Source organism: Marmota marmota, unplaced genomic scaffold, assembly GCF_001458135.2.
Source record: "Marmota marmota marmota unplaced genomic scaffold, marMar, whole genome shotgun sequence".
Lineage (NCBI taxonomy): Eukaryota > Metazoa > Chordata > Mammalia > Rodentia > Sciuridae > Marmota > Marmota marmota.
The window spans coordinates 8,395,885-8,407,831 of record NW_025999945.1 but is presented as its reverse complement, the minus strand read 5'-3'; the positions used below and the strand labels follow the sequence as shown (position 1 = coordinate 8,407,831).

The 11,947-nt window shown below is 35.3% G+C and overlaps 1 protein-coding gene across 1 annotated transcript in view; it reads right to left on the bottom strand.

Annotated features, from left to right (window-relative positions):
• Tnks2 (tankyrase 2) overlaps nucleotides 1-11,117 on the bottom strand; it is a 72,752-nt gene extending 61,635 nt beyond the window's left edge. The window contains exons 1-3 of the mRNA XM_048801784.1: nucleotides 11,083-11,117; nucleotides 8,928-8,940; nucleotides 2-486 (exon numbers count right to left, since the gene is read on the bottom strand). Coding sequence (XP_048657741.1) covers nucleotides 2-486; nucleotides 8,928-8,940; nucleotides 11,083-11,117 — 533 coding nt within the window. The remainder of the gene's footprint in view (nucleotide 1; nucleotides 487-8,927; nucleotides 8,941-11,082) is intronic.
• Nucleotides 11,118-11,947: the final 830 nt, after the last annotated feature.

The following is an 11,947-nucleotide window of genomic DNA, read 5'->3' as shown; positions in this document are numbered from 1 at the left end:
CCGCCGGCCAGGCACGCAGCGCCTAGCAACGGCAGCAGGACGCCCCGGACCCGCGAGCAGGAGGGCGAGGCCCCCTGGAGGAGACGCGCTCAGGGCCTGGGCCGCTTGGCTCCCTGCTGTCACCGGAGTCGGCGCAATCCCATGGCCGCGCCGCCGCGCGCCCCTAGCATCGGTCGGTGTCCTCCGGCTGCCCCGCGGCAGCGGAAGCAGCGAGAACCAGCCGTCCGAGTCCTGAAGCGACGCGGCGGCGGAAGCTGGCAAGGCCCCTCCTGCCAGCTCGGTGGAGCCCTGGGAGCTCACGTGACGTCGTTCCGCGCGTGCGCAGTTGCGGGGACACCGGCCGGGCAGCTCTGGGCGAGTGGGGTCGCGCGGAGGGGTTTGTGGGAAATAAGAGGCGAGAGTCCTAGGTGGCGGCTGGAGAAGGGGCTTCGTCCCACCGCCATCTTTACAGCTGTTCGGCCGAAACCGAGCGCCTCTGCTTACTGCCTTTAAAAAAAGAGAGGGCACAGATTTCCCGAGATGAATTTCTTCCTGTTAATATACTGAAAAAGAGCCCTTGGAAGTTTCTCTCCGTTCTTGCATATTCTTTTGGGAGTGTTAGGGTGGAAATTTTCTGTATTTTAAGCTTCCTTTTCTCCTGTAGGATTTCTTTACCGTATATTTCTCTCCTGAAGCCCCCGCAACTGCTTTTGTTTCTTGTAAGCCACTTTTCAAAAGTGAACCAAGTTTGGAAGAACTGCTCCAAGATAAAGGAAATCAAGAAAGTGATGAAAGTTATTTCAATTCTAAAGTAACAATTGAGAGGAATGGCTCTGTTGAATTACTTTTTCATAGCAAGTTATGTGCTTAGTGCTGACTGGAAGACCTGTCTATAAGTCAGTATTGTACAGGGCACAGCAGTGGTGCCAATATGCTGGGCGTGCACATCTCCAGAAAAGGTTTCTGAATTGTGATTTTTTTTTTTTCTCTGTGACCAGGGAATACAAGGAAAGCATCTAATTTATTTTCATGCTCAATATAGAGGCATAGTTGTGAAAGATTTTCCTTACCTCAAGAAAAAAAAAAAGTAGATTAGTTTTGCCTGCGCAACTATTCATGTTGACCTTTGGCATGCTGACAAGCTTTTCTCCCCTATCGTATTAACCTGTTTTTCAGGAAATCCAGTTTTTGTTTGGGAGTGTTGACTCACTGCTGTGCTAGAAGAGAATGTCCACTTTTTACAAAAGCATTTTTATAAATATGAGCGTTGTTATAAATATGTAAGTTATGTAATCATATGTACTTAAAATGCTTAATATAAATCAAAATTTTGGTGCATTTGAACTCACCAAAGTACTAGAACATTGTCAATATGATTGTTTCTTGTTTTTCTTCCCCATTTCACCCACTTGCCAAATATATTCCCAATTTTTATTACTGTTTCTTGTTCAGTAATTTCCACTTATGTATTTGCTTCTGATGTACGTGTCCCTAAACAACACGTTGTTTAGTTTTACTTGTTTTTTTTTTTTTGAAACAGGGTCAGGCTATATTGCCCAGTTGTTTTCCATCTTGTGATCTTCCTGCCTAAACCTCTATAGAGTAGTTAGGCTGAGCCACTGTGCTTGGACACTTTTATTTTTTTATTTTTATTTTTTTGAGCTTTATAAAAATATCAGTTTTTTTGTAATTTCTTTTCACTTAACAGTTTGTGAGACTCATGCATTCTTTTCATTGCTTTATAGAGTTGCATTAAATTAACATACCACAATTTTACAATTTTGCTGGACATTTGGTTTGTTTCCAATTTTTTTTTTGTTATTATGAACATTCTTATCCACTCTTCTAGTACACCTGTGCAAGAATTTAGTATGGGAGGCTTTCAGACATTATGCACTACTCATAGTATAAGAAATGCATTTGGTGTCTTAAACCAGAAAACACACTCGCCTATATCCAATGAAAGTTTCTTAAAATAATAAAATCCTATTTGCCTGTCCTATGTGTTAAAAAATGCTAATTGAGACTCTTAAAATGCATCACAGAACTCACTAGTAAGTGTGACCCAAGTTTTGAAAAACACTGAAAGAAAGGATTACAGGAAATATAAATGTTCACTTTCTAAGGTAACATTGTTTTTCAAAGGGATTGTTAATAATGTCTATACCCATCTGCAGCATATAGGAGTTTTCATTTTTTATCACCCACCCTTGGTATTGGCAGACTAATTTTCCATCTTGGTAAATGTAAATGATATTTCAGAGAGATAGTAGTTGACTTTTTTTGAAATAGCAAATAATCATTAGAGAAATGCAAATCAAAACCTCAGTGAGCTATAACCTCATACCCATTAGGATGTAAGTTACTATTAAAAAAAAATACAAGAGAGAACAAGTGTTGGTGAGAATGTGGAGAAATTAGAATCTTTTGCACAATTTGTGCAATCAAAAAATTGTCATCTGTTATAGAAAATAATAGGGTAGTTCCTCAAACAAATTAAACATAGAGATATCAATCCACTTCTTAGTATCTATATCTCTAAAAGAATCGAAGGCAGGATCTCAAAGAGATGTTTGCACATCCATGTTCATAAGAGCATTACAAGAGCTGAGGGGTACAAACAACCCAAATGTCCATGAATGGATGGATGAATAAGCAAAGCACACAAACACACACACACGTATATAAATATTATTGAGCCCTCAAAATGATGGAAATTTTGTCATATGTTATGACATGAGTGAATCTTTTTTTGTGGAAGTGGTGGTACCAGAGATTGAGCCCAGAGGGGCTTAACGACTGAACCACATTCCCACCCCTTTTTATTTTTAAATATTAATTAACGTATTTATTTTCATGTGGTGCTGAGGCTCCAACCCAGTGCCTCTCACGTGCCAGGAAAGTGTTCTACCGCTGAGATACAGCCCCAGCCCACCTCTTTATTTTTATTTTGAGACAGGGTCTCACTAAATTGCTAAGGCTGGCCTTGAACTTGCAGTTCTTCTACCTCTGCCTCCTGAGTTACTGGGATTACAGGTATGGGCCACTGCACCTGGCAACATGAGTGAATCTTAAGGATACAATGCTAGGTGAAATAAGACAGTCACATACGATTCCATGTATGTGACTGTCTTATTTGTATGTGACTCCATGTAGGTGACTTGAATTAAATGTACTAGTTTGCTGAGGACTGCTATGAGAAAATGCCACAAAATGGATAGTTTAAAGAATTGACACTTACTACTGTAAGGAGGCAAGAAGGTTCAAAATCAAGGTGTTAATTTCTCCTTGAGGCCTCGCTCCTTCTCACATGTCCTTTCCTCCACATGCACAACTCTGTTGTCTCTTTTGTGCCCAAAATTCCTCACCTCATAAGGATACCAGTCAGATTGGATTAGAACCCACACCAAATGACCCCATATAACCTTGATTATTTCTTTAAAGGCTCATTCTCTAAATATAGTCACATTCTGAGCTACTGGGGATTAGAGTCTCAACAGAAGAATTGGGGGCTGGGGACACAATTCAACTCATTATGTAAGGTATCTAAAGTAGTAAAATTCACAGAAACAGAGTAGAATGGTGGTTATTAAAGGCAGGTGAGAAAGGGAAATGGAAGATTGTTTAATGCTTATAGAATTTTGGTCTTATAAGATGAAAAATTTCTGGAAAAATGTTGTATAACAATACTTAAGATTATTGAACTATTCACTTAAAAATTGTTAAAATAAACCAGGTGCCGTGGCCCATGCCTGTAGTCCCAGCAGCTTGGGAGGCTGAGGCAGAAGGATTGTGGGTTCCAAGCCAGTGTCAGCAATTTAGCAAGGCCTTAAGCAACTCAGGGAGACCTTGTCTCTAAATAAAATATAAAAAAGGGTGGGGGATGTGGCTTGGTGGTTTAGTGCCCCTGGGTTCAATCCCCAGTACAAGAAAAATAAATAAATAAAAAGGTTAAGATGGCAAAAAAAGCTAATAAAATTGAGTATCTTAGTTTGTGATGCTATAACAAAGTATTCAAGACTGGGTTATTGTTTATAAATAACTATAATAAATAAATGTTTTTTATTTATTATAGTTCTGTAAGCTAGAAAGTCTAAGATGAAGGTGCTAGCAGCCTAGTGTACTGTGAGGACTGCTCTCTGCTTCTAACATGTGTCTTGTTCCTGCAGCCTGTGGGGAGTAACACTGTGTGCTCTCATGGCAGGAGGGATGGAAAGCAAGAGAGAACTCCTTTCAAACTTAAGCCATTTTTTCAGGGTACTAATTCTATTCATAAGGGTAGAGCCCTCAGGTCTTAATCACCTCTCAATGGCCAAACCTTTTAATATTATTGCAGTGAAGATTAAATTCAACTTGAATCTTAGAGGAGTTTGTCTTTTGTCCATTTTTATCGTGTTGTTTATCTTTTGCTATCAATTTACAAGCATTCTTCATAAATTTTGGATACTGATCCTGTCAGTTATATGTGTTGAGAATATCTTCTCCCAGTTTGTAGTTTGTTTTTGACTTTCTCAATGAGAAGATGTCTCAATTTTAATGTAGTTGAATTTATAAAGATTTTCATCTAGAGTTTGTTTCTTAAGAATTCTCCTTTACCTCATGGCTGTAAAGATATTCTTTATTTTCTTCTACAAGTTAAACATTTTTACCTTTACATTTAAGTTATTAGTATTCATAGACTTGATTTTGGGATTTATTATAGGATAACAAATTTTTCTATCACCACTTATTAAGTGCTCCCTACTTTAAGAAGACAACTACAGTGCCACATCAAGCTTCCTCATATTCACGAATTAGTTTGGGATTCTCTTTCATTCCACTGATTGATTTATTATCCTTCTTCCAATACCATACTCTTAATATTTAATAGCAGTCATTGGTCAATAGTAGCTATAAAATCCTCTGAAGCATTCATTATAAATATCTCCTATGTGGAGACGTAGGCTAATTTTTTATTAGACCTTAATTCTGCTTCCTTTGAGGAATTCTGTTCATAGTTCTTGATTTTACCTTCTTGGATATTCTTCCTTGTCTATTTTTCTTCATGGCCATACATGAAGAGGTTGTTGAGGAATATACCCTTCATGGGGACTGTATAGTTTTCTCAGCCTGCTTGCAGCTATGCAAATTTTAGAACCCAAAGTTTATTTTAAAACTAGAATAGTTGAATGATTTTTTAGTCCAGATTCTATGGTTGACCCTGTTAGTTTTTGTTTTTGGCAAAACAATTCCTTCTAAACTTAATTGGTTTCAGATTAATTTGCTTCTAGTTAATTTCATATACCTGTAATGGCACTTAAATTATTTTGCAGATACAATTCTCAAACTTGATTATTTCCTGCTTCCTGAATGCTATCGAGTTTTTCTCTCTTAATGATAGTTACTTTAAGGCCATTGGGCTTGGGAAGGAGGCCATTCTTTTAATTTATTCTTTTCCATTTGTCTCAATATCATCATCATTATCATGATCATTTTGCTTTACTGGGGATTGAATCTAGGGATGCTCTACCGCTGAGCCCTTATTATTTATTTATTTTTTAAATGTTGAGACAGAGTCTTGATAAGTCGCCCAGGCTGGCCTTGAACTTGCAATCCTCCTGCCTCAGGCTCCCTAGCTAGGATTATAGGCATCTACTACCTACTTGGGTTTGAGTGTGAATTTGAGTGTGTTTTAATTTATCTCTTCTAGACTTATGGTGTCAATCTTTTTCTTTTTTAATTAATTTTTTTAAATTATACATTCTAATTATACACAACAGTTGGATTTGTTGTTAGATATTCATAGATGCACAACCCATCTCAATCTTTTTTTAATATATATTTTTTAGTTGTTGATAGAAATTTATTTTTTATTTATTTATATGTGATGCTGAGAATGGAACCCAGTGCCTCACACATGCTGGGCTCACCTGCCATTGAGCTACAACCCCAGGCCCCATCTCAATCTTAATGGCTCTTTGTTGCATAAAGTTTTTCTCAATTTCCTTCTTTTTTTTTTTGTCCTTTAATGCCCACAATTATGGATTCTTTTTATTCCCTTTAAATTTTGTTTGAAATCAGCCAATTATCATCCTATTTTCTAATATCTTGCTAAATCCAACCAATAATACATGGTTAACTTTTTGTTTTCCTAGTGTCTTCCCCTACAGAATATAAAACTGTTAAAAAGAATTTGAACTTACATAATGAGGGAGCTCGTAAAACAGCCTCTATAAGGCTGTTGTCCTTTCATTTAATGCTAGAGTTTGATTTCTGTATGGCAGGTAGTTGAGAAAGGAAGAATATTAAGAGGTAGACTAGGATAGAAACCTGTATGAGCCCAGCTCTCACTACCTTCAAACTTGGTGATGTTGGTGTCTAGCAGGAGGAAAACTTTGTCAAGGAGACAGAGAAGCTGAAAGAGAAATCAGAGGAAATTGGGGTAATTACAGGCCCAGCTGTTGTTCCAACACCAATGAGGTGATCCAAAAGAAAGTTATCAATGTACATGAGCTATAACAATGCCTGTTCTGACGCTGGAACACAAAAATTATTGCTACTGCTTTGTTCTTCACGTCAAATATTCTGCAAAATAAGTCTCCTGTGGTCCACCCTAGCTTAAATGATTAGAGAAGGGAATTTGGGGAGATGTAGTTTTACCTAGTGAAACTGACACAATACAAGGCCACATAGGTGTGTGTCTTCCCTCAAATTGTTTTAATGATTAGTTCATTTCCAATATCAATCCCAGCAGTTATTTTTCTTCCTCCTGTAGAAATGTATAAGTTGATTCTAAAATCTATATGGAAATGTAAAGGATCAGGAATAGTCAGGATAAAGGACAAAGCTGGGGGGGGGGAGGTCTTAGACTACTAGATATCATGACTTCTTACATTACTGTTAATAATGAAGGCCATGAACCCAAGGATAGATAATATACCAAAGAAATAGAATAAAAAATCCAGAATAAAACTGACAGTATGTGCAATTATCTGATTTATGACAAAGAAGAAACAATAGTACAGTAGTGAAATAATAGTCTTTTCAATAAATGATACTGGAACAATTTCATATCCATATGAAATGATAAATTTTTGCCTGTGCTTCACACGATAGACCAAAAGCAATTGAAGCTAGATTAAGTCTAATAAAGCTCCAAGAAGAAAGCACAAAGGAAATATATTTATAAGTTTGGAATAAGTGAAGATTTTTTTAAGAATATGCTAACCATCAAGGACAATAATTGATAAATTTTTTATCAAAAATTCCATTAAAAGTATAAAAAGTCAAGCCCTAGAGTAGGATAAGATAGTTACAATATATTTACATCTGACCACTGACTGGATGACCTTCAGATTTTATAAAGAACTCATATGAATTAACATAAAATGAGAAAATATTACAGAAAATGAACAAAAGATTAGAACATTATCAACCAATAAATGTATAAACAACGTTATCAGTCTTCAGGGAAATGTACTTTAGAACCACATGAGATATCATTATATATCCATTGAAATGGCTACAATTTAAAGGAGTGACAATGCCAAGTGCTGAAGAGACATTGGAGTAATGGAACCCTTATGTACTGCTAGTGGGAGTGTGGGTTGGTACAACAATTGTAGAAAATTAGCATCTATTAAAGCTGAATATATGCAAATTCCATGACCTAGCATTTCCAATTCTAGGCATAAGTCAATATACATATTGACTTACAGTACATATAAAAACTTATAGGCTGGGGATATGGTAGAGCACATGCTTAGCATATGCAGTCCTGGGTTCAATCCTTAACACCACAAACAAAACAAAAACTTCATAAAACACTCATAATAGCTCCAAACTGTAAACTAGCCAAGTATCCAGAAATAGGATGAATACGTTGTGAAAACAACATGGAAAATTGTAACAAACATAGTGGAAAGCAAAAGAAGTGAGTTGATTCAGAGAAGCTTCAAAAAAAAGGCGAAAGTCACCTATGATACTAGAAGTCAGGAAAATGGTCACCATTTGAGGACATTTCTAGGAGGAAGCATAAATAAGCTTCTGGGTAGCTGTTAGAGTCCTAGTTCTTATTCTTGTTATTTGGATAACCAAACAAATAGCAAAAAAGTAAAACAAACAAACAAACAAAAAACAAAAAACAAGATGAAATCTACAATTCTGTGAAAATATTTACATTAATCTCATTCCTTTGAAAAGTAATCAAGCTATATGCTTATAATTTGCATACTTTTCTTTAGTTTTGTTACATTTAAATAAAATCTTTACTGAACAACCATGAACTAATCCTCTCCAAACATGCTGCTGATTTTTTCTTCTAGTCAAATAATAAGGCATCAAGTACTAATCAAATAACAAAGTGAGGGATAGAAGTAAACAAATTTCACTGATCATCAGTTGAAATTATAACATATAATAAATTCCATCTTTATCACTGAAGATAAGACGCCAAACAAATGCCTACTATAACTAGCAATAGTCAATCTCTTCCTTTAAATATAGAACACTTAATTTTATAATGAACATTTGATCTGAAAACATTAGCAATTACACAAATAATTTTTATATACGTCTGGCTTTCTGTCTGTCTTCTGGGTGAAACTCATTATTTTCTTAAGAAAATCTTCAACATGAATTTTTTTCTTCTATTTAAAAATCTCATTACATTTTCAACATACTGACTTTTTCCTCTGTAGGAGTGAGAAAATAACATCATAGTTGCTTTGTATGAGTAAGTCTTCTAAATGGCTGCACATATGCGTATCTTTAAACTTGCAAATCATCACAAGCTGGAATAGCTTTTACAGTTCTTGGTAAAGACAGCCATCTAGTGGAAATAGTTCTACTAATTTTAAAAGACTAGCAAATAAAGTGAATATGAACCCATGGCTCAACTGCAAGCTGCCATGTTTAAGGCTTAAGAAGTATTTTTAAAAAAAAGCATCGAGTATTCTGATGCTCCTTACCTTATATTCAGGCCTGCAAGTGGGGAAAGGGATCTTGGGCTAGGGAGATAAACCGGTGCTTTGGTTCAGGGAATAGAGTGTCATCAGAATAGAAGCAGAATAAAAGCAGTACTATATTCAAGTATGCACTACTTTGGGCTGCTTTGAATGCTCCCTAAGATAACAGGAAAAATATAATTTTGTAGTATAGCAGAATATTTTTTAATGTGAGCTGAACAACCAGCACCTGGCTATGGTGTAGGAAGTGTAGTTGGCAGCTACCAGCTCAGTAAGAATTATAGGATAAGTTTTCCCTTAAATTGATATTTTAAAAAACTAAAGTCTACTGATATACCAAAAGTACTCAGCAGCTCTGGTTCTGAGAAGGAATGGTGTAAAGCCAGGAGTTTGAATTAGGAATGTGAATACTTGAGTCAGATATGCTTTTGGTGTTTATCACCTGTATGACTTTGCTCATTTTACTTATCCAGATTACAGTTTTCTTATGGATAAAAATAACATAGTAATAGCATGGTCACCTGTGACTTTTGTCTAGGAAGAGAACAACTCTTTCTTTTTAGTTCCTTGGATACTAGTTGTGAATTAGTGACACTCAGAAACACATAGTGAAACTCTCATTTATCATGTCTTACTGTCTATCCATGTTTAATTTATGAGGTCCATAGGTCACTTAATGAATTTTTATAGCATATGCAATTCTACAATTAGAGGTTTAAAATTTATTAGCATTTTCAAAAATAAAGAACATTGAAATGATTAACAATAACCTTTGATAGGTTTGATGATTGATGCCTAGAGCTCTAGGTCAGATTTTATATTTTCTTTTCTTACTCTTTGTTTTCTTCTAAATTAGAAAGTGTTAATTCACAATTATGAGCATCAGAGATGGGAAGAAATGTTTGCAGACTTTGTGAAGACTTTGGGGTTGAATATGGATCCTGAAATTTTGGGGAGACATTTCCAGAGATATATTTTGGAGAAGAACATACGTAATTCTCCAGTTAGTGATATAGATACTAATACTTCAAAATTTGGTTGTTTGCAACTCTAAGAAAAATTTCTTGACATTTCTGTTGCAGTGTTTGTTTGTAGTTTAAAAATATGCCCAATAATATACCATCTATTTATTTCTTTGAAGAGTAAAAAAACCCCCAAATATTTGTAGAGTGAAATGATTGTCTATTGAATCATTTTTATTACAATTCAGTTTTCTCATGAAATTCCAACACTTTAACCTCAGGATTATCAGCATATTTTTACCTTAAAAAAAGTTCTGGCTAGTCAAGATACTAGGTATGGTACTCAGATATGCAGCTTATGGAAGTCTTTAAAAAGATCTTTACCAACATTATCAGAATCGAGAGCAAAATTTTATTCTGTCTTGATTTTAAAAGCTCATGTAATTACTTGTTTTATTTAACATAAAAAACTTTGACCTTTTTAAAATTTGTTCTCATCCCAAGCTTAGTGTTCTTATTAGCCATACCTTGATCATTGTAAAAGTTGTCTGTTTCCTACAACACCGAGTGAATACCAGAAGGTATATGTCAATTTTTTTCTGTGCTCTGTAACCATAGCCACCTGTGTGTTGGTGTTTCATTTGCATGGCAACATATACTGGTTCTGTCCATACCCAGCGTTCTGTTACTACTAAATCCACTCACTATACATTTTCCATTTCACAAAATATTTGCTAACCATAGTTTCTTCTTCTGCAGCATGGATTCTCAGTTATAAATGCATAAAATCATCAAGTGCATTCTGTTATCTGTATTATCCATATGTATGCTATGAAATGATTCTTAATGTTAGTGGTTTTGAGCAACTAAAGAGCTACTTTCTAGCATGGATATATGATAGTAACTATCTTCCAAAGCTATATTCCAGATATTCAGAATTCAGTGTTATAAATTCTGCTAATAGCCCATTATATTTCTATGATAAAAACATCAATTTTATTGATTATGGCTATTATTCTAAACTTCTTATCAGTACTATAACTTACTGGTTTTTATTACGAGGAATGAAATTTCGAGTGGTGCCTTTAAAATTTGGCCCCTTTTTTGCCCCTGGCAACCAAGGTATCTCAGTTTAAGACTGGAAAACAGAATTTTGTGCATATTAGTTACTGGAGAGTTCATGATGCTTTACTTACCGTAATGTTTCAATGACATGAGCTGTTTGAAACATTTTGGTAATAGATAATGCTCTAGCGACCATGAGCAAATGGATCATCAGTTCTCAAAAATCCTATGTTCCAGGTATTGATCATTATACTTAGTGGTACTTTTCTTTTGCAGATTTCATGTGAAGCCAAGTATACTCAAAGTACTCTGTACCAATTCTAGTTCTGTTCTCCCACTGTATACTTTAATAGAATTCTTAATGATGATATTTCTATTATCTTTGGTACTATTTTTATACTACAATTAATCACTTTTGAGTTTGATATATATTTTTGAACCAGAGAATATAACCCAACTTAATAGTAAAAAACTGCAAATTTTATAAATATGAAAATTAATGCAAAATGATATAAAAAGTTGTTTTAGATAAAAAAGTCTTTTCATTGTTTTTTCCTCTGAAACTGACAAATTGCCTTTGAACACCAGTTTGAAATCACTGCCATCAATTTTGGCAATTTAAACAGCATTGATTTTGTATAAGAAGAATGTAAGTGGCATTGGGTTTTAAAGACAACAAGAAGATGCTGTGAACGGGAATTTTCCACACTGAGATGTTAAGTATATATATCTCAGTGATTCTACCTATGGCTAACCCTGTATGAACACAACCCAAATCAAGTTAGAAAACATTTTCATTATCCTAGATAGTTATATCATATGTTACATCATGCTCCTTCTCAATTAGCCTTTCTGCCTCCCTCCAAGGCCTATTCTTTTTTTTTTCTTTGTTGTTTTTGTTATATTACTTGGTAGGCAAGCCCTCTTCCACTCAGTTATATCTCCAGCCCTTTTAAAGTTTTGTGACAGGGTCTTGCAAAGTAGTCAAGGCTGGCA